Source organism: Lottia gigantea (assembly GCF_000327385.1).
Source record: "Lottia gigantea unplaced genomic scaffold LOTGIsca_29, whole genome shotgun sequence".
NCBI classification, from domain to species: Eukaryota; Metazoa; Mollusca; class Gastropoda; family Lottiidae; genus Lottia; species Lottia gigantea.
The window spans coordinates 1,499,513-1,526,890 of NW_008708943.1; the positions used below are offsets into that span (position 1 = coordinate 1,499,513).

At 32.6% G+C, this 27,378-nt stretch overlaps 2 protein-coding genes across 2 annotated transcripts; one reads left to right on the plus strand and one right to left on the minus strand.

The window, feature by feature from the left end:
* Positions 1-646: 646 nt before the first annotated feature.
* LOTGIDRAFT_232491 (hypothetical protein) lies at positions 647-2,683 on the plus strand (the record flags this gene model as incomplete). The annotated part of the gene is made up of 2 exons (XM_009056846.1): positions 647-662; positions 799-2,683. 2 exons carry the CDS (start codon positions 647-649, stop codon positions 2,187-2,189), a joined length of 1,407 nt encoding a protein of 468 aa, XP_009055094.1. The 3' UTR covers positions 2,190-2,683.
* A 2,687-nt stretch (positions 2,684-5,370) lies between these two features.
* LOTGIDRAFT_232492 (hypothetical protein) lies at positions 5,371-26,607 on the minus strand (the record flags this gene model as incomplete). Its single annotated transcript, XM_009056847.1, has 28 exons — positions 5,371-5,626; positions 6,063-6,147; positions 6,406-6,556; positions 6,887-7,048; positions 7,226-7,309; positions 7,504-7,608; positions 7,878-7,989; positions 8,245-8,379; positions 8,727-8,798; positions 9,135-9,307; positions 9,630-9,735; positions 9,934-10,087; positions 10,321-10,458; positions 10,748-10,941; positions 11,269-11,418; positions 11,878-12,095; positions 12,549-12,605; positions 13,090-13,290; positions 13,433-13,597; positions 13,857-14,043; positions 14,362-14,465; positions 14,777-14,863; positions 15,509-15,583; positions 15,836-15,944; positions 16,370-16,447; positions 20,442-20,538; positions 21,722-21,804; positions 26,558-26,607. 28 exons carry the CDS (start codon positions 26,605-26,607, stop codon positions 5,371-5,373), a joined length of 3,588 nt encoding a protein of 1,195 aa, XP_009055095.1.
* Between the last annotated feature and the right edge of the window lie 771 nt (positions 26,608-27,378).

Here is a 27,378-nt window from a genome sequence, read left to right on the forward strand (position 1 = left end):
GCATTACTGTGAAATAGCCCTTAGAAAAGCACTCCTGTGAAAACTAAAAAGCTCCATAGCCATGATTAACAAGGTCACATCTGGATCGATTTTGGCCCATTTGGTTGACACCTGACGACAAAGGTCTGGATATTTTAGACTTTATAATGGCTGCAACAGTGGCAAAGATGAACTTGCAATGACCAAAGGAACTATAGAGAGATATCAAATCATATCTGGGTCGAAATCTAGAAAGGTCGACGTGTTGTTTTCATCATAGACATACATTAACTGACGACAATAGCCCAGAGCATTCCGATAAAATCACTTTCATTTTAGGTCAGAAAAATACATATTCAATCACGATCATTAATCAGTAAAAAATGCGAACAGAACGTGATGGATGACGTTACAGGCGTAATCATTCTATCAGCAGACGAATATAAAAGGCGGGAATCTCGTGAATGTCTTCAATCAGACATAGATTTATCATCATAGAAACTTCTCGCAGAACTCAACTTAATATTTTTGGACTACATATTCTCGATTAAAGGTAAGAAGATTCTTTTAATAGTATTTGATAGGAACTATAATAAGACCTATGCCTATATATAAAAATGGGCAGCCATACCTTACCATAGGTAGCTTATGGGTAGCTCCGGCCTAAATGCCAAGAGGAACAAGTAGGTTAAGATCGTCGAGAAGCTCAGTTTCCCCTTCATACAGAGCTTAACCTACTGAAGTTAGATAAGAGGCTACTCTGAAGTAGATGAATTTGCATTTGTGAGGAATTTACATTTTGTATTTTTTTTTTTTCAGATAAGAAAATGCTTCTACTCAACAAAATAACACTAGCAGCTATAACAATAGTAACAATCATAATTCAGACACAGGCATCATTCAGTGGTTCAGGTGGAATGTTGGTTCGTGGAGGATGGAATCAGAATCAACAGATACGTCAATCATTTCAACCCTGGCAACGACAAAGACAACATTACCAACAACCATCGCAGTGGAGGAACGCCCCATACCCACAGCAACAAACACGCTGGAATAATGATAACTCAAACTCGAACTCAAATTCAAATTCAGGGGGTTACGTCTTCAGACGACCACAACCCAATCCGTTTTATCAACAGTTACCACAACCACTACCGCAACCGAAGCCGCAGCCAAACCCATTCTATCAAATTCCCCAACCACAGCCACCAACGTACGTCCAACCCGACCCTGATGCATTTTACAACCAAAATCAACCACCCACAGTCTATGTTCGACCACCACAACCATTACCAACTGTAGTTCAACCACCACCGGTTCCTGTTGTACCGTTTCAACCACCACCGATTCAGAATCCATACGTCCCCATTCCCGACTATGGTGTTGAACCGGATCCAGTTATTGAAATTATCAAGCCCAAGGAAGAGGATCCACCAGTAGTCATCGTGAACCCTCCAACTCTTGGTACACCGGACATAATTGAGAGTCCAAGTCCGATTATTCCAGAAACTTTTCGACCGATTAATATCATCGACAGCTACCCTGAAAGCAAACCAGATCCAGCTCCGAACCCTATTCCAATCGTTACCGACCCACCTATTCCAGAAACAGAAGTAAACCCAATATTGATTGACAATGGGTACTATCCCACAACCACGCCAGAGCCTACCACCACCATTGATATAAATGATATACCAAACCGTGGTGATTCTCCATACTCTCGTAACAGGGGCGGAAACGGTGGTACCGACGACGGCCTCGGTACAAGTTTGGACGACCTTGAAACCGGATTCATAGTAAATGAACCACAGTCCTTGGTTGGATCAAGCCCTAACCCATCAACAGGAACAACCAATGAAATCGCATCAAACAATCCCGATACTCCCCCAGTACTTGGACAAGATCCTGAATTAGATCAGCAGATCCTGGCAGATGTCTTTGGATCCTTGCTTAACAATTTGCAACAAGATTCGAAACCTACTACATCTACACCAAGTCCTGAAGTGAGAGAATTCATTGACTCTTTATACAGCAACGGCAATCCTTTTGCAATGATGAATACTGTCAATGACAACATGGGTCCAAACGATCAGATGACCCGGAACACTTTAAATAGTAATGCAGCTGCAAGAGAAAATGTTGGTGCACAAGGATTCGCCAACCGGCCATCTGGAAAGCAGTATACTGGTACCAATCCTTTTCTAAGGTAAAGATCGTAAGTTCTGAAGAATCCATGGACATCCCATGTATTGGATTCCGAAAGCTTGGTAACTCAGCGCGTGTAGAAACTTTTCATGGAGAATACACTGAAGATGTACACCGTGAACTGTTTGAATGGATTTTATGTCCTAGCATCCAGTGAGTTGTTTGTGTGGAGAGCTGATAGCGAATAATTCTGTGATATTGTAAACTTGAGCCCTAAGAGCATAATAACGATCTTTTATGGATCATCGTTTTGCTTATTATTCCCATAACAGTCCCAGAATCTGGTGTTGTTAAACCAGTCGTTATTATCGGACTGTCGTAATGTCATATTATAAATACGTTATGTAATGACTCAATATTATTTATAATGATTTTAAACGCCTTAGCCTAATTTATAATTTTGTTTATGTCTAATCATCGATATCTGATTAATTTTGAGGTGTAAATGTTTTATATTTTTATATGTTATCTTTCGTAATAAATCGGTTAAAATATTATCAATTTATTGTATTTCTCGAGGCAAGAGTAATTCAGGTTACATCTTCAGTTTGGTTAAGTTTCTTTCGTGAACTTTAATAGCCCCGTTCAATTACTATTATTATTTATAGATCGGTGGTTGTATTTAGATGCGTAGACATCAATGATATGGGGCTACTTTCCTTATATCTTGGTGTTCTTTAAGGGGCTGTATTTTTTATGATCCAAGGTTCGTGGAATTGTGATGATTAAGACGCTTGCTCTTCAAGCTTTTGGAGTCGACGCGTATATAGGATAAAATAATACTGAAGGTTTTAGGATAGAAACCAGCATTCCGAGAGATTCTCTAAGGGAAAGCGTTTGACATATAAAAGGGTTCAAGCGGCGACCATTGAGCTAAAGTTAATATTTGTTAAAATGTTGAAACTTTGGCATTTAAAGATCTACATGTCGGGTATATCTTTCGCATTTAAGAGGTTCTGAGAGTCGACGTGTGGGACAGCTCAGAACAGAAGCCAATACAAAACACACCTACAGAACACAAATTTACACATGGTCGAGTCCTCTAAAGTGAACCAATATTCTCTCCAAAGTGTATTCAAGACTAAAACATTCTATAGAAGATGTGTTTTCCAGCAAAGGGGTGAAACTCTTATCTACAAACTTGCTTAATTCAGCCATCGACCAGTGATCTAGACTTTCTATTGGAACAGGCCTTTTTGATATACATGTATAATTAAATGTGTTTATCTCTTATGTACTAAATCCCCGGCGAATTAATTCCATTATACCTAGGGTTTCATATAAAAGGGATTTCATGAGTTATAAAATCCCAAAGCCTGTAATGATGTTTATGAAGACGGTTAAGATAGTTTCTACACTGCAGATCACAGTAAAATTTAACATTTAGAAGACACACTTTCGTTACAATGTACCTGACAAAACATTTAAAGTGGGAAGGCAGGATGTAATGGATTAAAATCCTTAGTCCTCCAAAATAAAAGATCTCTATAATTTTATTAAAATTTCTATTCTAGATGCAATTATCATTAACAATGTACAATTATAAACAAAAATAATAAAAATATAAAAATATTGGAATACAAAATCATTTTAACAATTTATCATGAACACAATTAGAAAATATTCTATATGAATCTAAATTTGGAGTCTGGAAATGAGCCCCCTTAAACTTAACTCATAGAATTTGTAATTTTTTTTATTTCTAAATTTCTCAAATTTTATAATTTTATTTTAATATTTACAGGGAAAGGAATGAATTCAAGTTGAATGGTCTTTTTGTTTTTGGAATAGTTAGGTGAAAAGAGGAAGGTTTAGACCATTTAGATCAAGACAGAAACTTTTTTTCATCATAGAAATTTTCCTTAAGGTTGCAATGGATATTTCCTGGATTAAAAAAATAAGGCACCATTTTAAAATATTACACTTTGAAAAAATATGAAAACAATTAAACTAAAAATACTACCAAAAAAAATACTACAGATAAAATTTGTTGAAAATTTCAACCTGAAACAAAAATATTAAAACCTGACCATGTTGAACACAACAGAACAGATATGTCAATACTCTTTTCCAATGGTCTACTGTGAAATTTCTGCAAACGCTCTGCAACAGGTTCAGTTTTATAGAAACTGCTGAGGATTACTGAATGTACACAAGCTTTAGAACTAGTTTTTTCAAAAACAAAATCTTCAAGATGCATGGAACTGGTTTCACGTGGGACTTGCAGGACATAGTAGCCTGGAGAGTTGACAAGTCTGTAACAGACTAGATATATGTATATATGATAATAATCAATATTTATTAAAAATCAAGGCACTTTCATCATAAAGCTTAAAAACATCACAAATTTTAGTGTAAAAATATACACCAAGAACTCTGATTGGTTAGCTGATTTAAGGGATTTCAACCAATCAGAATTCCAGAAATTATTAAGCGATCATCAAAATCATTAATTTTACCATTTAAAAAAATGAAATATCAGTTGGAGTTTCACATCCTACAATTCTTTCCCATTTGTAACTAATGAAGTTTCATACTTTCTACACCTTTCTAGGTCAACATAATAAGTTTTACATCATACTTTTCATTTCTGAACACAATCAACATAATACAGTGCATAGGATAGTGTCGCCATCTTTAGGCTCATAAAAATTGGAATGACATTAATGAATGATATGTACAGGAATTATTGGAATGGATTATTAAACAATAAAATAGCACAGAGAAAATATTATACACTGAAAAATAAGATGTCTTAGAAGATTTGAGATTTGGATAGAAACATATTCTGATAAAAAACAAAGTTTTAACATTGTGATTGCTAAATGAAAATCTCAGCTATGTCTACTTTAGTTATCACCAGTCATCTTCAACCAAGGTGTTGTTGTTGTATCTATGGCTGTCCAGAAAACAGAGATTACATCAACCAATCACAAACAGATATATTTATTTGTTTCTTTGATTTATCCAATCAAGACTTAGTATCTGTAATCTTTGAATGAATATTGTGAAATGTTAATGGTTAACATTTTATCCAATCACATTAACAAATCTAAAAGTTCACAATCTCATTGGTCAATTTGAGTTAATGGAAAAGGTTCTGATTTCTTTTTTGTGATATAAGTCATAAACAAGAATGAAATTGAGATTTAACTCACAGATGAGTTTAATTGACGTTAATATGAACTATTTTGATTGGTTAACTTGAGATTCAGATTTGGATCGAGAGCGTCCTTCACCTTCACCTTTGACAGCTGATGTGCTGCTGGAATTCGCAGAATTTTTTCTCTGATCTGGACTAAGGTTCCAAGATATCCTTGTGGTTCTTGCCAGTACAGGAGTCGAGGCTGGACTTACAACAAAATTTTTCCGGTGCATTTTTGGTGATCTCCATTTCAGTTTATTTGGAACAGCAAACATACTACTTGGTTGGATCACATAACTGAAAACATAAAGAGAAAATATGTCAAGAACATATCAAAAGATATAAATACATAATCCATTAAATTACAAAGTGACTTTTATTCTGATATGTGAACATTCGGAGAATTATTTTATTTTAATCAACACAGACAAATCCAAATCTAACAAACTCCTATGCTTCAAAGAGATAGAAAATGAAATGAAAGCTTTACTTAAAATTGTTCTGCCCCTGCAAAAGCAATAGATGACAGGCATGAAGTGTGCAATGAAGAAAATTTTGTCAAGACTGTGGCATGCTTTTTATCGATTTCCAATAGGGACATTTAAATTTAATGTGATCATCTTGTAGACCTCAGGGCTTCAGTTCTATGCCTTTATTAATGTCTGCTGCCCAATCCTCTACCAACATCAATGACAGGTTTAGGAAGGTATAATAACAATAGAAGTAAACTTACATCATATCTCCTGATTTGAGTTTACGTTTTGGAGAAGGATTAACAATAACATAAGATAATATATTACTATCTAATGGAGTATCACCTAGAAATCAAAATAATCAATTCAACTGGCAATGTTTAAGAGATAAGGAATTATAACTGAACATGAAGTCTAGAACTTTGCATATTTCATTTATCAATTTGGTATCCCTTAGTCTATGTAGGTAAATAACAGTTGATGTTAACGTTCTTGTCTTAGATCACAAACTATATAATTGTTCTAGGCCTAGCCAACCTATGATATGGGAGATAACTTTTATCATCCTTTAAGCCTACAGACCACAATAAGATAAATACTTACAATGTATATCATCACTTAGATCAAGACTCTTCATTCTACTATAAACAAGTTCACTGGGCCTGTTAAAATCTGTGTCACTCTGGGCAAATAATTTTGCAGGTATAGAAGGCCGAGATGGAAGACCAAAATGTTTGGAATTGTTATTCACTAACTGAAATGAAAGGATTTTTTTCCTGTGTGAAATGAGAGTTAAAAGGTATGAAAAAAAGCTCATTGACAGATATCTTTAACCTCTTGAACACTGAGTGTAAATGAAATAAAACGTCATATACCCTGTCTCCAAGTATGATGTTAACCTTATGTGATGTCTCTTCCGCTTTACTGCTGTTCGGGTATTCGCTTTGTTGCATTTATGTCACTGGCCGCAAGAGTGTTTAGATTTCAAGAAACTGACTGTGAAGGAAATCTCTCAAAAGAAGACATATTACAAGCATGTCAAAAACTAAAAGAAGACACCTCAAAATATTTTAGGAGTACTTACCACCTCCTCATTATCCATTTTCTCAAGAGCAGCAACAGAAAGAGCAGGGCGTTTCTCTGTTCTATAAATAGCTATTGGGATTTCCCCTGTGGTAGAACATAAACCCTGATATAGATCGTTGTATGTTGGGAATTGGGCAAGGGTGGCTCTTCTAACTCTTACCTGTAATATTTAGAGAAAAAATACCATATTTCTTTTTGCTGTATTTCAAACAGTTTAAAAAAAGGAAAAAGTCAAACATTATATCTCAAATCAATTTGTGACCAATGAACATTAATGCTTAAATAACATATGTTATATTTAGATCTAATAAACATGAATAGTCAGAGATAAACTTACACTAGATAAATGTCCTGAGTTAGGTTCAGCATCAATACCCAGTAATAACCTGACAAAACTGATTAGATAACCTTTCACAAACGTCTGCAAAAAATATACAAATTATTTCTCATTGCCTAAAATGTTTCATCGTCATTGACTTATTCTAAAATGTTTCATTGTAAACGATATTTAAATGGACCTAAAATTTGCCAAGCTCTTGCTGTTAATATGGTTGGGTACGAGGAAACATAAATGTTTATTTAGATGGGGTAACCCAGTCCTAAAAAAAAACAGACCTGATAAAGAAGTCTATCCAACATTCCAGCTGAGAAAACTTGTCCAGACGTGAATGGAAGACGGAATAGGTGGGGCAAGTTAGAGTTGGTTTCTTCTTTTAATCTCTAAAAAAATTAATAAACATTTACAAGATATCAGACCATATTCTTGCCCATAGAAATAGTTATTGTCCTTTGGGAGAATGTTCTTTTGCACTAGTAGGCAAAGGAGCCTAGACTAAAAATGCTTTATTTTCAATGTGCTTCTGAACTTGTTGCACTCAAACCTGAGTTGTCATCGCTGACAACCCCAGCTTGATTGATGAAACATTATAATCTAGACCAAAATACTAGTTGATTTCTCCGATAGACTTTCTTAGAAAATAAAAAATCACCTTTTCTAGCTTGGAGATGGATTGAGAATAAGCATCATGTGCTTGAAACTGCATAAATCTCATGTTGGAAGCATCGTTTAATTCTGTTATCACATTTGTTGCTGGGAATAAACTGTATGTAAAGAAATGTAAATTGAATGAAGGGTTTTATTTCTTATGACACGTTTTCTCCAAGCCCCCTGATGACATATTAGAGTTGGCCAAACTGTTGTTAGAGTAGTCAGCTGGTAAACAAAAAAATTAGTTATCTTCGTATCATTGAAATCTTGAGGAAATGAAATGTCAAGTCCTACACATTTCTACCTTACTAGGAGAGGCAAACTCATTGTGCCATAAAGTCCAAAGCAAATTTATCATATATACTAACTTTGTTATTTTTTGAACTGTCACAACTGTTTCAGCGTCTGATAACACATCCTCCTGGATATCAGAGTCATTTTCTTTATTAGCTACCACTAGATGAGTAGCCTTGTTTATACCAGCAACTAATAAATCGTCTATACTGAAAGGGAAAAATTTGAGAATTAGAAAAAACTATAGAGACATTAAGATGATCAAGAATTGTTTCCTAGATTTATTTGTTTCACATTTCAGAATAAGGAAGAATACACTACAACAATGATAGTTGCTTGTTGGTACCAATATAATGTGATTTCTAATCTGAATGATGTGATATATAGTTTTCTGTCCTACTTATTGGAAAATGATTGGACTAATGAATGATGATGAGGTAGCCTAGCTACTTTCAAGTTTTAGTCAAACATTTGATTGGCTAAAATAATCGTTCATGTCTGATGTGTTCTTATTTTGACAGAAAAACATCACTAAATATCATACAGACATACATACCTGGTCATTTTTCCCTGCATCCAATAAACCAGTGGAAAATGTGCAATAGTTTCTATAAACATCTTATCTGGCCTGAAGAAAGATTTGATAATAAAATTGATACATAAATCAATTCCCATATTGAGATAGCACTTTGCATTTCAATGTGGATGATCATGCTAAGGTGATTTGGTGCCAGTCAAATATCAAAACTGATATTAAGATAAAATGAGACAGGTTATGTTAAGGGTTTGAATCTCCCCCCCCCCCCCACCCCCCAAGGCAAAATTTCTGATGCCATTCACAGTAATTTTTATGCTTTCACCATGAACCCTTTTTTTGCCAAATAACTCAAAAGTCAAAAGGGGTCAGCTTTGAGTCCTCTTTCCAATAAAGACTAAAAATAAGAAGTATCAAAGAGTTACTCACTCCTGTTCTAAAAGTAAAATTATCGGACTCAGATTGTTGACATTAAGATAATCAGAACGTAGGGGTACGATAAAATTATAAATTCCAGTGCTACCATATCCTGCCACTAGAATAATCAACTGTTGATCCCAACGTTCATCTTTAGCTGTTTTAAATGAACAATGTTCACAAACCTAGAAGATAAAAAATCTTTATAAATTTTCTAGGGATACAGGTAAGAATTAATGAAATAGCTTATAAAAAATTGTATCATTCAACATTCAATTTATCAAAATCAATTTTAATGTAAAGGCATTTTTAGAAATTAGTGTCAGGACTAGCCAGAAAGTCATCTTTTACAGATAAAAACATTAAAAGTTTATAAGATAGTGCACATTTGTGGTTACAAAAACAAGAGCTGCAGAAAAAACTGAACAAGTCCACATTGTTATCCATGATCATCATGGCTATTTCTTTCCTTTCTTTTCAGCAAAATCAATAAAATGGACAACAGACCTCTCCCCACTTGGTACAACACGATGGCCGTCTGTCCCTGTGTAAGTGACATGATGTACGTTTTGTTCCTACATACAGAGTACTAGGTGGTGGCCCAGTAATAAAACTGCAAACAAAGAAATAAAAATTGAAATGACATAGACTTTTTTCTCCTGATGGAGTTAATGAACATGAGAACCACAAGAGGATTGTATTACTGATCCTAAAAACTAGCCTAAATTACCCAGCAAGCTTCAGCTGGCTCACAACAAAATTTCGACAAAAAAATGAGAAATATTCCATGCATTATATGTTATCCTCTTACCTTTCCTGTCCCATATCGTAAAACTGTAGAATTTTTCCAGATTCTTGTTGTGAGAACCTTTCCAGTGTTTCAGTACCTTTTGCTGCTGTTGAGGAACTTACAGGTTTTTTGATGGTGTCTTTCTCAACTGGAGATGATAGAAGGGGAGTTGATACTGAAAAAATCAAAATATTTATTTGAAATCTTAAACCTGTTTGCTGGACTCAAATAAAATTTTAAGACAGAAATTTCAATGAAAAAAAGCACAAACAAGAAATAGAGAAAGAAAATATTTTTTCTCAGACAAAAATGTTAATTCCTTGGATATATTATCAAGATTATCAGTTGTAGTCTTAAAAGTGGTTGAGCCCTTTCCTAGTCATGTCTGGTTCAACTAGAGTAACGTACCATCATTATTATGTTGTAAACGATGTGTTATAGTTTTACCAAGTTGACTGGTAATAGTACTGAATAAACTTTCATCATCATCAACATCTCCTTCTTCTTCACTCTGTAGCCATTTCTGTATCTCACTAGCAATTAGTTCTAAAATATATAATAATACATTTACTCCCTCTACAATGGCACACTAGCCTATTAGTTGTATTCATTATAAATAAATAAGACAGTTACACCCTCCAAGATGGCTCACATGCATTTAGTTGTATAAAAGGTAAATGACTCTGCAGTGCACAAAAGGTAAATTTAGCCATGATAGTTATACAATGTATTAAAATAATCCACCAATCCCCAAAGTTAGAGAACAAGTGTCTGATATGCTGAGCCACCATGACTGCCAGTAGAATAAAGAAAAGTAAATTTGAAAAACTCTTACCAATATTTTTTGTTCTAGCAGAATCCACAGCTTCTGTTTCAGCACAAGCGTTAATTTTGGAGTATTCTTCTCGTGTCATTCCCAGATAAAAACAAAAATCAGAACCTTTCAGAATATGATCAGAACCAGGATTGAGTTGGAGTCTTGGTTCCGAGCGATTAACATCTAGTACAGCTACTAGGCATACACCATATCTAGAAAACAGAGTCAACAGAATGACTGAACTGTATTAGTATATCAGTGACTAAATAAAACCAATAGACAATAATAAGGACCATTTATTTTTCTACTGCTGAATGAGCTAATAAAGACAGGAGTGTGAAATAATAGAAGTATCTTTGTAAGAGCAACAACCTTCTCTTTTTCAATATCATCTGCCATTCAAAATGAACAGCCTGTAGCACCTTGAATGAACAGATATTTTTTCTATGTCAGCCCCTTCTAACCTTCAAACCCTAGACCTTCAATTAGGGAGCCAATTTACCAACTGAAACAGGACAATGAATGTTCATCATTATTACCTTTGATGTGCAACTACAGAGGCCTCTGTAAATTTCTTGCCTTCAAATTTTCTAAAGAAAGAACTTTTATTAAGTTGTATATGATAAACTTCCATTCCAGAATGTCGACCATAAATCTGTTGCCATGGTTCATTGGCTACCTCTCCTTCTCTGAAAAATGGAAAGTATTTGTATATATTTGACACATTAATAAAAAATTTAACATAAGTTATTTTTTTGTAAGATTTGAAGAAGATGCTGCAATTATAAATATAGGTTCAATTTCCAAATTGGAATTACAAATCATGTCTAATTGATTTATTTATTTTATTTCAGAAAACAATAACTGGCTTGTATAAATTAGAGAATCAAAAACATTTATGCACAACTATGAATGTCAAAGTAAATATAAATCTGACCGCTAATGTCAATTAGAAGATTCAATTGTTACTAGATCTCAAGCAGCAGATGACAACTGGATAGTTTCCTAAATCCAGCAAATTGATCCAGATGCTTTCAGATTCTGTCAGTAGCATGGTCAACCTGAGCCCTTCTTAAAAATATGGATGTTAAAAGAAACCTGTTTCAGTGGAGATATGTGCATAAATATCATTGACTAACTATAGTTACCTGCCCCTGGATGTATGCAGCAGTAACGTTACAAGGGTAGATAATCCAGGATATAAACAATTATTGGCTAACAATGCATATTTAAATTCATCTTCGCAGACGACATGCTCTGCAAATTTAACATGCATTTTGTTTTCAGCTTTAAATAATTGTAAATATTGGCGACATTGTGGAGCGAAATCTTTGACGGCCCAGGATCGAAGTATAGTATGCTGATCCTACAAGAATAAAAGCAAATGGTTTAGAAATAGGAAAAAGGGAGATAATGCATAATATAGGGAACAAAGCTATTTAAAAAACAGAGATTGACTGGATTTTTACAAATGAATAGTTGAGCAAAAATATTTATGCATATTCAGGGACAATTCAACACATAAACAAAGATCAGTTCACTGTTTTGGGATAGTTTAATTCGGAATCATAAGTCAAGTCTTACTATGTTTCAAGTACTATTCATTCCACCCAAATATAATATTGATTGTTGTGGTTTGTTTAAAATTGTCCCCTGATGTGCACAAAGTATCTTTACTAAACTAAAAATCATCATCTATCTTTTCATGTTCAAAGAGCTCTCTTTAACACTTTCCTTTGTTCAAAGTAAACGCACAGATATTGGAATTAAAGCCCACATCTAGGCTGGCCTCTATACAAATATTCTGCAAATCTTGAACCCGTTCTGAACCCAGAACATTGTGAGCGCCCTTTTTGCCTGCCCCACCCCCTTTCATCTGTAAAATAATATATCAAATTCAGTCAATAATATACTTTATATCTTTATCATGCATCCTGACCTTATTGTGATGAAAATATTTCTGAAATATAGTTTAATGAATCCTGCAAAGAATTTCAACTTGGACCCTATCTATAAGTTAACAAATTGTGCTGCAGAGACAACTGTAGACAAAGTATCTTTCACAAAGATATCTTCAAACAGGTCATAGAAAAATAGATCGCAACAATAACTGAAGAAAAGACAGCTTTTCAAACGTCTCCAGACTTAAACTCAGCATTTCTTTTCAAGCAAATTATCCCAGCTAACAATCTTATACAAACTATTTATAACACTAAGCTTGAAAAGACTTCATTCCTACAATTCAACAAGATATTTCAAATCTTAGCCTCCTTTTCCACATTTTTTATCTTGACTTCTGGCTCCACATTTTTTAAATCCTAGCCTCAAGATTCCTCTTATCTGTTTTTATCATTACTTACTGCTTTGTTTCTGTCCCCAGTGTTTTTTGGTGCCAAGAAAAAACAGGCGTCCGCTTGGTTGATACGACATCTTTTTAAATCAACATCTTTAAGTGCCGAACCTCGAATATATACAACACGATTGGCCCATTTCGGATCTTTCAAAATCATTTGCATATCATTTTCTAGTTCGTTAGGTGAGATAAGGACAACTGTGTGTTGCTGGAAAAAATATAAAAAATAAAACAATCTGAAATTCAAACATAAGGTTTCTTTTCGCATTTATCCTCCATCTTTTAATCATATTTGCTACTGAGCTCATTGGCTACATTGAAAAAAACTAAACAAAGTAGCATTTACTTACCTCTAGTTTAGGATGTGCGTAGAATTCATTTAAAAAATTCATCACCATTTCTGTATTCGGAAATCTCATACAAACTACAACATGTCTATGTCTTGGAGATTCCCCCTTTTTATACTCGCCTCCTGATTTTTTTTGCTGAATCCATGTTGACCCAATTTCTTCTAACTGTAATAAATTGTAGTTTGGTATTATCTTATAATCTTCAAAACTAACAGATATTAAGAGCACGTGTGATTGGAATTTCAAATGAAGGCTTTAAGAGAAGGCTGTTTAGAAGAATAAGCTATGAAGGGTTCTGGAGGTTATGCTCCATGACTGTCAGTGTTCATTTTAGAAAGGATTATAAATCTATAAACAATCTAAAATTTCTAGATATGGATTTATCAGAACAATAATTCTGGTAAAAATAAAACCATTTGCCTACCTGACGTGGAATAAAGGCAAAAGCTACTATGATCATAACAAACATAAACAACTGTCCTAGCCAGATATCTGGAGATATATCTCCATATCCCACTGTACTGAATGTAACTATCACAAAATACAACGATTCAAACATTGTCAACGATGTCTCATCACTGCCTCTCTGAATATGTTGTATACCACAAATTCTGAAATAAAATATCCTTTAAGTATATTTAAGACAGGGTTAAAGCTCTCTTAAGACTGCTTCAGTTTTGCTACCTTCATAGGACCTGTCATTTTAAGACTAGGCTGTTTCTGGACTAGACTGTTTTCAGACTAGGTTGTTACATCTTTCTTATCTTAAGAAGTAGACTGTACGTCCAGTACTTTCTCTCTCTTTGAAATTTTGAAATTTTGTTTGATTCCTTTTGAGTAGCTTGGTATTGCAGACACCAGCTCCCTCAGAAGATATTAGGATAGCTATAAAAATTGACCAATTATCTAAAAACAAAAGAAAGACTTACGTGGTAAAAACAAGACATAACAGAGTTATATTTAGTAACATCATTTGCTGTGATAACGTCACAGAGATAGTTTGAAAGCGTTGTTTGCGTAGATGTAGATCATTCTTAAAATAGAAATCAATTAAAATCAAATTCTGAAGAAACAGACGAAAAAACTACATCCATGTATTCAAGCAGATTCAAACATGTATATTTTTCAGAAGGAAAATCAGATATCAGGTTCATGTACAATCAAAACTATAAAAAATATACCTATTGAATTTGATCTGGATTACAGAATTGCGAGTTTAAAGTCTCATTTCTACTGATTATAATACATGTATATAATCTCAAAAGTTACAATTGTTATAAAAATTTGAATTTCCTTCAGATTATGTTAATGAACTTTGATAATTATTTTAACAGACATACTTACAAATAATCTAGCTAGAGCACCTCGTCCCAACCAGCAATTCATAAAAACAGGTAAATACATATTCTGTAACAAAACTGGATAACAACACTGAAAATATAATCAAATTTACATCAGTTTAAACTGCACAAAAACTTCACTATTCATACCAGAGCTTAAAATTCATAGATTTAAACCATATTTATAACAGCTAATATAATATATTCTGACATGAACTGATTCCCAAGAGAAGAAAAATTCTAATGTCACAGATGTTTTCGAGGGTGAGTGTTGGCTTTCAACTCTCCTTGCCAATTTCAGACAAATCTTCATTAGTTCAAGTGGTTCTAAAATATTTCATGACTAAATTTTATCATTAGCAAAAAATTTTTTTGCAGCACCAGATCTATTTTTCTGTCAAACACAGATAACCCAAATACCCTGTGCCTGTGCTTTCGTAACATTGCTTAATGTTAAATTTGTTAAAATGTTAAAATTTCAAATATCACTCCAGAAAAGGCAAATCGTTACTTACTAATAGTTATCAGGTATCCTTTAGTAAGCATTAAAATAATAATAATAATAAGCGAAAGATTCAATTCTGAAATCATTTTATATATGTTGTCAGCCTTTTTCAATCAATATAACAAAACATTTTCAGATTATTTGTATTTTTCATTATTCATTCTGACACAATCTTCTGTGAAATAATTCTATGACTGGTCTATTATTGAAAATGAAAAGTGAACAACTTACAGTTAAAATAACGGGAAAAGAACAAGCTACCTCCATTAAAAATCCATCAAACAACAAATTCTCTAGACGTGTACCCTGAAAAATAAGCAAAAATCAACCCCATTTTAGTCTTGGGGCAGAGAGACATGAAGATGAGAAATAGTTTCCACTAAATTTGTGTATGAACAATGAACATTTTTGAATGTTGACATATCTGGATGTTTTCAGCCAAAAGCATATTTAGCCATTTTTAGTCTTAAAAGTCTACAAAAAATAACCTCATCTTTCTTGAAATCACCCAAAATTTTTTGCTATCATTTATATTTAAAAAAATCATAGCAACATTACCTTTGTATGACAGTAGACTTGTAGAGAAGCCTTCACAAGAGTAATAACAGCTAATATAACTTGTACAAGCCATAATGCTAGGGGTCTGTGAACCCATAATAATACATGCCTATAATATAATAAGAAATATACATTAATTAATAGTTCCTCTGTCTGTGCTTTTGTGGACAGGGAAATTATCAACACATATCAATAGAATAATAATAAGAAATGTTTTACTGGGGCTGAGAAATAAACTGCCGCAGTGCATGTAAATGGGACCCAAAAAATTCCTGAAATCAAACTCATTAGGAAGGGATGCAAGCAAAAGGTACCGTCTTATGTTGTATGTCTAAAATCAGCACAACTAATTGTCTTACACCCGGAGCTCCAACTGCAAAAGTTTAAGTCATTGACAAGATATGACACATTATGTCACTGGTTTACATCTGCCTCATAAGCTACTCAACGTCTGTCATATGGATTTTTTCACCAAAGCAGATATCATCCTAGATGAAGATTTAGAGGTATTGCAGATAAAACCTTTAGACTTACCAATGGATATTTGTGGATGAAAAGCCTTCAGATACAGGGGTGGATTTGTTGATGTTGCTGGGACAAATTTCTCCATAACTGAAACAGACAGAAAACATTGGATTTATTTTAAAAAGTGAAAAATAAAAATGATGAAATGAAAATGATGAAAGGGAAACTATCATATTTTGTAGGAGAAAGAAATACCACTTTATCCAACAATAGAGCTGGAATGCAACATTAATACAAATAATATGTTATGGCTTTTTAAGAAAATAGTCAAATAAAACCTACAAAATAAAATAGACAGTCCCTTTAAATTAGAAATTACCCTAGACATTGAATACCCTTGTTGTGATGTTGATCTAAAATAAGTTTGCAGTACAAAAATAACTACACTATTCAGGTACAAATAGGCTCACAATACCAAGGTATTTTTCACCATATTCATTTCATATTTTGGGGTAAAATTTCACATTAAAATATTTGCCCAAGGTCGTTATAAAGTCACCTGTATATTGCCCCATGTCATGTATATAGATCATTTAATATTCTGCACAATAACTTACTATTACAAATTAAAAATAATAAAAAGTGAAAGGAAGTCTGAAATCAGGAAGGGCAACACCATGCAGTGAACAATGAGGAAATATTTTCAGTATGCAGCATTAGCCATTCCTTTTCAGATTTTCAGACTTAAGGAGATATTTTACAGCAGTAAAATTATGAAATTATTATCAGACCCAACATATTCCAAATGTACGTATCAGAAAATAATTCCAAAGCTGACAAACAAAAATTTTGCTTCTGCTTTATACAAATTACAGTAAGCTAAATATTTGCTCTAGTAAGCAACAGAGTGAACTTCCATGTCTGAATCCAGTTTTAAGATTGAAATCAGATGTCATTTTGGTTTAGCAATCTATGATATGACTATTAAGTAGACAAAATATGATTAAATTATGAACACAAAAATACACATGTTTACAAGTTAAAACAAATACCAAGGGCTTGATTTCAGTTTTCCACCGAGAAAAGAAACGAAAAATACCATTAGTTAATCATACTTAAAATCTTATATACAAAATTATACAATTTATGTATACAATTTATATTTATACAGTTTTTATTTAGTCAAAATTCATAATTTATTGTTTGTAATAAGTTGTGACTGATTTTGGAATTTTCATTTATCATTATTCTTTTGTCAATTAAAAACAAAAAACACAGGATATTTAATACAAGTATATTTACATAATTTATCAAAATTTCAGAGCTCAGAGCTATTGTTAAAATGAATGATTAGAATTTAATACTGTAATTTAACTAAGAAATTATATAAATCAGTAAATATGTTATTCTAATTTCTATTGCTTCAAATTTCAAACAATAATTTAGTATGATAATAAATTCAAAATACCAAATTTTCAAATTATAATTTCCAATGAACGCATATTATTTCTTAGGTTATTCAACTTTAAGGGATGTTAAAGGTTTAAGCTATGCTATCCGTGTCACTTTTTAATCTGTATAAACATTACATTAGGTTTGTTTTTATAATTTATATTAAAATCAATTAATGACCAAGCAGGCCCCTTTTATATTGAAATACTCACGTCTGATCACCTTTAGCATGAATAATCACTTAAGTTTCTATAAAATCTTGATTATATTCACAACTCATAATTTTGGTGCTTTATTCAGACATGACTGGTAAATATATCCCAGTTACCAGCCCTTTAGAACAGTTAAAATGTGTCTTTCTTAAGTTAAAAAAATCATAAATGTTTTATAGACTCAATTCACAACCCAACAATTAGTGCTTTATACAGACATGACTGGAAAATATAACCTAATTACTAGCCCTCTACTACAAGTATACCTTCAGCCAAAAAAATGTGAGAAAAAATATATCTGGGTGAGCTACTTTATTGTTTGAAAGATAAACAACTTTTTATCACCTTTTTAAAATACATATAGATTTAGATACATGTAATAGATATGAATACATCAAGAGTGAAAATAGATAAAACAGCAGTGAAGATTAATCAAGAAATATTCAATTTGTAAATTAAGTCATGAAAGATAGTGTACTACATCTAGATATGACCAATTTCCCATCCGCTTGGTATTTATTAGTAAATTTTGGAAGTAAAGAAAATAAATTGAATAGATCTTTCCTAACTCTTCCACACAAATCAGCAGATAATTTAAGAAAAGTCAATGTGAAAAGGTTTGATAGAAAGGATCCTCAAGAGAGTTGTATTTCTAGTAATACCAATACCAAGTGGTTTGGTTAAGCTGGCAAACCTAGGTAAATATCTTTTTTACCAAGAACAAGCAAGTAGATAAGACCATCTAAGCAATTGTCCTGCTTACCAAGATCCAGTGTGTAGTTAGGATCAGTTGCTAACCTAATTAATTATCTTTTTTTACCAAGAACCAGTTGGTAGATAGGATCAGCTGCTAACCTAAGTAATTATCATGTTTACCAAGAACCAGTTGGTAGATAGGATCAGATGCTTACCTAAGTAAGTATTCTGTTTACCAAGAACCAGTTGGTAGATAGGATCAGCTGCTTACCTAAGTAAGTATTCTGTTTACCAAGAACGGGTTGGTAGATAGGATCAGCTGTTAACCTAAGTAATTATTCTGTTTACCAAGAACCAGTTGGTAGATAGGATCAGCTGCTAACCTAAGTAAGTATTCTGTTTACCAAGAAGCAGTTGGTAGTTAGGATCAGCTGCTAACCTAAGTAAGTATTCTGTTTACCAAGAACAAGTTGGTAGATAGGATCAGCTGCTAACCTAAGTAAGTATTCTGTTTACCAAGGACAAGCTGGTAGATAGGATCAGCTGCTAACTTAAGTAAGTATTCTGTTTACCAAGAACCAGTTGGTAGATAGGATCAGCTGCTAACCTAAGTAAATATTCTGTTTACCAAGAACAAGCTGGTAGATAGGATCAGCTGCTAACTCATGTAATTATCCTGTTTACCAAGAAGTTAAACTAGGATCAGCTGTTAACCTAAGTAAGTTTCCTGTTTACCAAGAAGCAGCTGGTAGGATCAGCTGGTAACCTAAGTAAGTATCCTGTTTACCAAGAACCAGCTGCTAACCTTAGGTATTATTTTCCATGTATCATAACCAGCTGAGTCATCCCAAGTTGTTATACTTGTAAAATATGATTGTTTGTTTCTTACAACAATGTAAACTAATCTGGGGGTATTAAATTTAATCCATTAATTAGTAAAACAATAATGACAATGTAAAAGGTGAAATGACAAAAGTTTTGTTGACAAGTTAACATCCATCACTGACAACTGACATCCATTAACAATCTTGATCAACTGTAAATAACCCAGAGCCTTGAAGGTTTTGACTTGGGTTTTCTATCTAATCTAACCTTTTTTTTTTTTTTTTTAAGTTTTTTTCTTTGTAAAATGTGGATGTTGTTTCCTGTCAAACTTTTTGACATTGAAATTTAAAGGGATTATAAAGAGGTTTTCTAAACTTTTTATGTGTATCAAGGACACTGATATCATCAATTTGCACTCACAAGTTTACTTATTCACAGCCCTACTTCTATGAAATCAAATATGATTTAATGACAAATACCCTGACTAATATTGAAAACAAATTTGATAATTCTATTTTGCATTGATAATACGAAAGAGATTAAAGATGGAAGGCCTCACTATCCTTGAACTGCCTGAAAGGTGTGTCAAGATAACTTTAATGAAAGATAAAGATAACACTAATTATGTCTTGCTTGTATGCATAATAAAATATTCACAAAGAATATAAAAAGATTAGATAACATGTGATAAGGATCTAACCATCCCGGAATTGCCCCTATGGATATCAAAAGAAAACGTGAAATCTTATCCTAAGAAGGATATTGTGTAAGCACATAAACTAAAAAATAAAGTATCTAGGATTAAGCAAACTTTTAAATTAGTTTGGGATACATTTCTAAAAATGTTGGTTTATATTTTCCAAACCACTCAAAAAATAAGGCTGCCCCTTTAAGAATTTGGATCTAAACAATACTGAAGCAATCCGACAGTTCTGGATGTACAAGGCTACACTTACCATGAAAATTGTTTATGATCATCCAGACACACTCTAGTAACATATAAAATACACACCAAACATTTAACACATACATCAAATACTGTGCTACATAACCCTGTAATAGAAAGAAAGTGAAATGGAGTTTTACATCCTACTCATCTCTACCTAATAGGTCTATAAATGCAGTGTGTGATATGGAAATTTTGTTTCCTGAACAGTCTTCCATTCATTTGGTTGGTCACTCACTCAAATTAATTTCAAATTTAGCTTTGGTAACCAATTGAATTACTGTATATGCATTCTGTTAAATCTGGATTTTTTTCTCCTTATTATTAAGTAAAACTAGCCCCAGATCTTTAAAAGTTTGTTTACTCAGATTAAAACAAGTAATTTAATCAAATTCAAGGTCAAAAATACTTGAGAGTTGTTACATTTTACAATACCCAATCTAAAGGTGTGATATTTTCACAAGAAGTACAATTAAAATTGGATTGAGAAGGTTTTTGGTACTCTTCGGAAAGTTCTAGAATTGGTTTATTGGATATGAAGTACTAATAAGTAGTACATTGGTATATTGGTATGATATAACAGGTACTTATAATATGGTGTAAACCAAACCCAACCCTATACAAGGACTCTTTGACTTTCAAGGACACTCTGTAATCACATAAAATTTTGATTGGCCGGGACAACACTGAGGCTCAGTCTGCCTGAGGATAGCTATATACAAAATCCTTTAAGAAATGAGAATCAAAAATAGACACGAAATTGTAAGAAAATTTCTCTCATTACACACTACATGCCATTTTTTATTTTCATGGCCCCAAAATTTACATAAAGTCAGACACAAAAGTATTTTTAAATTTGTTATAAAATTTTGTCTACATTGTAAAATCTGCACCAAATATGCCTGCACTTTGTAAAACAAAGGTTAATAAAGACAATAAAATATTGTAATTTAATAGCTTTTTCTCATGACAACTGTCTATTTCAAATTTAACTGTCATTTTCACTTGGGAATTATGTAAACCACAATATTCTTTTTCAATGTTGACAACTCAGCTTAAAATTTATCAAACAAATCTGCTATCTTTACATAAATCTGAACATAAGGAAACTTTCATTTCATTTTTATGAATGTTTTACATAAAATTAGCACAACACAAAATTGGGCATATTTTTGAAAATTCCTGGGTGATGAAATCTTAATATGTTATAGAATCAATAGACCAACATTGGTCATGTCTTTAAGAGGTTTTGAACCCACTACGCCCTATGGCTAAAATAGCTATACTTACTGGTGGTGGGGTTTTTAATCAGCAGTCGTCTCAGTCGACCTCGAATTGATAATTCATGAGTGAAATGTTTCACTGGTGCTGAGCTGAAATCAGAAAAATAAAACATACTTAAAAATATCACACGGAGAAAACTTTCATGTTCTAGTCCAAATCACTTTCCATTAATTTACAAGTGACAAAGTAGACAGTGAGAAGTGAAGAGTGTGGAGGGGGGAACCGTGTAACGGTCTGTTGGGCAAGAATAGACTGGAAATGTGGTACAGGTTCAGATGGGGAATGTACTAGTTTTCAGGTCATTCTTTAAAGTTTGGGCATGTGAATGGCTTTGTTCTGCAATAAATTTGGTGTATTTTTTCTCTAAATATTTGCTAGTTATAATAAGTCATGAAATTAGAGCAATAGTGCAATTGGGGTATTTAAAGAATTCTTTATCAGAATTCATTTCCATTTAAATAAGTTGACAGTTAATGCATCAAACAAGCTTGATGTTATGTAAGCCTATCATTTTTTTTCTCATGCAATTTCATTTATCGTCTCAAAATTAATATCAAGTCCAGAAATACAAGTTTTAATATCCATCATGCACCTGGTATGTTTCAACTTTTTAAACTGAAATTAAACAAAACTAAATGACGGACTGTCACACAACAAACAAATATATTTGTGAGGACATGACAGTTATGATACAAACTGTCACCCAAATAAAATAATTAATTTCAAATATATCTAGAAACTCATTCAATACATCTTAAAAGAGAAGACTTCCCTGTTTATATGCCAACTGTTAACTTATTTATGCTGTGTTATTTAATTCTAAAAATCATGTCTCTTAATTCAAAAAGAAATATTGCCAAAATCGAAACAAATTGACAGCATTTGACAATCACAAAGGCATTTTTAGCAGTAGAATTGTAGGTGGCAACAAAATGTATAACTTGATTGTCATGCTGTATATTTAGGTACAACTGTTTGTAATTGGTCTATCCAGAAACTCCCTTTAATTGCAATCCCTTGGTTTTTCGTTTGGTGTCTAAGAGAAAATGACCGTGTTAACAGAGCCTAACACTCAATTGGTTGTCAAATTAGGACTATATTTCTTATGATTAAATAAATTTTTTTATTTGTATTCACATCATACTTGAAATGTTTATTTTGTTGATTGTAAAAAGGATGTAGTCAAGGTCAAACTGCAGTTTACAGTACTCAAGTCACAATAAAATCCTTTAACTAGGGTAGCAATATAATAAAAAAGGGAAATAAAATACCATATAAAGGATACAATAAAATACTCAAATAAAAGCCTTGTTCACTCAACCCAAATTTTGTAAACCTGATTTAACTTTGATGAAAGCTGAGCTTCATAGCTTTTGAACCAGGTTTTGCTTGAATTGATGACATGATCCTATTCTGTTTTGATTATCATTACTAACATGTTATAAATGCAAATATAGCCAATCAGAGATTGAACAGACACAAAGTCTGTAAACAATAAGCCATAATGTTTGAGTCTTTATGTCGAGGGCTCTGATTGGCTGTATTTGCTGGCATACAATCCAATCTAATAGATGTCTTGCATGATACAAGAAAAATGGTTATTGCGGTCAAGATATAGAACGAAGTTTGTAAGATCTTTACATTGTGAATATGTACTTATACTAGATAGCATCACATATCGGCAACTAAAATTGTGTTCAAGAAAGCCAGTACGACACATCTAACCTCCATCAGTGAACTAGTTTGAAAGGAAAACACTCATGTTGACAGGGTTTTATACAGTTAAAAAGCAGTAGGATAAACTAGAACAGGATTTAAAGGCGCACATGAATTTAAATTTATATTGCCCAATATAATACAATATATCATATAGCCCAACTATTTCACATCAGTATACACAACAATTAGATTGATGCTCCAATATCTCTGTTTGTTATTTTAGTTTTAAAGACTTTTCTTTTTTTCAGTTTTTCTTTCATGTTTTAAGATACATACACATCAGTTATGCCCTTCAGTTCAACCTTTCTGCATTTTTACTTTGCTCATACGCAGCATGGTACAGAAAAGTAGGACATATATCAATTACAGCTTTTGCGATAGTAACACTTAGTTTTATTGGAATTGTAGGAACCACAGATATCTGACTGAAAAGTGGAACGGTACAAATCGATGAATAATATATATCTGTAAAAATGATGGCTGCATGTGATGAGCTCTTGTTAAGTGTCAATTCAGCTCATGGAAATTAACTCAATGGAAAATTTCTGAATTATGTCACCATGTAAAAATATTACTATGTTGTAATACGATTATGTTTACATTGAGCACTATTCAACTGGAAATTTCTTCATCCATATCTATATTACATCTTAAAGGGACAGATGCGCCATTTTTGGGTTGATTTGAGTGTTGAAAATATGTAAATAATCTTCAGAAATACTAGAAATGTACAAAAATCACATAATTCCTTAAGCTTTGAACACTTCAACTGATTGGCTTAGCTAAAAAATTCTTGTTTCTGAGAATAAAGTATGATTGGTGAAAAAAAGGCCTACCTATCCCTTTAAGATGGCAAACTTTTAATTTGATGCTATACCTGTTGGTTTAGGTGAACTTTTGAATTGACCTTGATTTATTTTAATTATCAATAAAGGTTAAGGTTAAATGATAGATAGACTTAGGTGCACTGACTGTTGCATCAACAACTCTACAGTACATGTATATACCACAGTTTTATAATATTTTTCATTTTGACATTATTCAAATGCAATAACAGATGAGTTTATTTTTGTGAAACAATTTTTTGAACAATGAGCTTTGCCTTTAAATAGAAAATAGAATTAAATCCATCACTAGGATACTCATGTCAAGTTAAAAATTAAAGAAAAAACCTTTACTCATTTTCTTTGTCAATTTATGTCATTTACCAGTCTTGCAGTAAGTTTGACCTCAACCAATGCTTTCATGGTATAGTATTCAAACTCTCCATACAAATATTCACCTTGACCAATTAACTATTTAACATAGTACTAAAATTGTAACATTGTGTCACATTATGTACCAACTGACCACAATCAACATATTATTCATTCATTCATTATACTGATATCTTAAAGGAAACATCCCATATAAGAAATGGGTGACAATTCTCTTAAAATCTCAAATCCCTGTAGCAAATTAATATTGAGTTATTATCAAATTGAACAAATTTTTTTTATGGTGAAATACATTCTTCATCAACCGATTATAAATTCTAAAAAAACTATTTTCATTTCAGATTTAAAAGTGACGCTAACTCGTTAAATAAACTTGTTTAACAAATTTCTGACATTTTTGGGGTGATCATTTGTAATGGGATGACCAATTTATATTAGGTTAATTCAAATTAAAGGGGCATAAACACTTTAAATAAAATAGTTTCAGAAATTTCTGACATTTTTGGGGTGACATCACATAATCATTTGTAATGGGATGACCAATTTATATTAGATTATTTCAAATTAAAGGGGCATAAACACTTTAAATAAAATAGTTGCAAAAATTTCTGACATTTTTGGGGTGACATCACATAATCATTTGTAATGGGATGACCAATTTATATTAGATTATTTCAAATTAAAGGGGCATAAACACTTTAAATAAAATAGTTTCAGAAATTTCTGACATTTTTGGGGTGACATCACATAATCATTTGTAATGGGATGACCAATTTATATTAGATTATTTCAAATTAAAGGGGCATAAACACTTTAAATAAAATAGTTTCAGAAATTTCTGACATTTTTGGGGTGACATCACAAACACTTGAAATTGTGAAAAGTCACAAACACTTGAAATAGTGAAAACATATGTATTTAACTCTTCAACCACCACTCTAAGTTTTTTGTTAAACACTCTAGATGATGTAAGGACCCTGAGGTTGTGTGACATCAAATTAAAAGGGAGAATTTTCTCAGCATTTGGAATTGACAATAGGACATAAAACTTCATATCATTTCATTACCCTAATTAGGTATTGACAATAGGACATAAAACTTCATATCATTTCATTACCCTAATAAGGTATTGATATTATGACATAAAACTGAATTTTTGTTACAGAAGATAAAGAGACATAAAACCTCATTTCAGGCAGTGAACCGAATTTCAATTCATCTTGCACACAGCCTAAGGTAACGAACATTTGTATGCAAAAGTACATTTCATCTTTCAAATCATGAGGTGTGTATTTTACATAATACAACTTGACATCATGTGAATACAACAGAAAATGAAAAATAAGGACATACATGATTTGATAGGTACAAATATCTCGAGGGATTTACAAAAGAATATTGTTATTCTAGCACAATTGGATAGAGCTTAAGTTATCTTCGACCTCATGGTGGACGTGAATTCTAATCTTGATCAGCTTGTTGAGTCTGGTGACTTTGAATAAGTCCACTTGACCCAGCTGTAAATCTTTCAGTTAACCTATCCTGTATTTGTCACTGAACTGATAGGATAACAAATCCTGCAAATACCAGCAATGGAATTTACACCATCAAAATCTACTTGGTAGTTCTGGCTGGTCTTTCCCCTATTATTTCTTAAGCAGGATAAAATACTCAATGTCCAGTCAAAGCATGGGATGATCTGCACAGATCTTTCAACATTTTTACATTGAAATATACAATACTTGAAACAAAATTGACAGTAAGATTTTTAAAGCACCCAAAACATAAACTGACTTATGAGCCTCAGAAGTTTAAATACTACTCAGGTAAATCTAAAAGTTTAAAAAACACCAGCAAACTTTCGCTTTTGAAACTCTGAAATTGTTGTTGATGAAACCACACTTACAGGTTCTGTTCTTCTTTCTGTCCAAGCCATCCTTGTAAATCTTCCACCATTTTAAAAATTCCTTTCTTAGTACAATTGGTAAAAAAATCTGTTGTTATAATGTGATTTTTTTTAAGACTTTCAAGGGCGTTTTTTAACAGATTGTATAACAAATATTCCTAAACTGCTTCAGGGTTGATGGTTGATTCAAAAATATATCAAAGAGAACAATCCAGGGCGAATATATCCTCGAGGCAATGTACCTAAAGTGTGACCTAAGCCTGAGGGTTCAACCAATTAAACAAAGATCCAAGAGAATATATATTAAATTAGTTGTTGTTCAAAAATTTGTTATGTTGCGTAATTTTAAGGGTTTTTTTGTATTCAGATTAATGATTTTTTGTTTTTTTTTTTCTTCAAAATCCAATATATCCAATATTCAGATAATTCTTAAAGGTCAAACTGATGAACAAGGTCCATGTAAACAAGTACAAGTCCTTCCTAATGGATAATTATATGCTCACAATTACACAACATTTAATTCCAGTTTTGAAATTCCAACCATACTATTTTACACAAAAAATTCTGAATGACTGCCCGACACTGAAATCTATAGGTCCTGGCTACTCATAAGGTGACTTGTATGACACATAACAACATTAGAAATTTGTCCATATACTATGGATCCGTCCTAAACAGAAATGGTCTTAACAACTCATGCTGGTTCATTATCTGTCTGAAGGGTTTGGGATTAGGCTTAGCCTAATGAGATTAGCTTAATCCTGTTGCAGAAAGGAATTTAGACAAACTGACTGGCCCACTGCAGACGTGAAAAAAAAAAG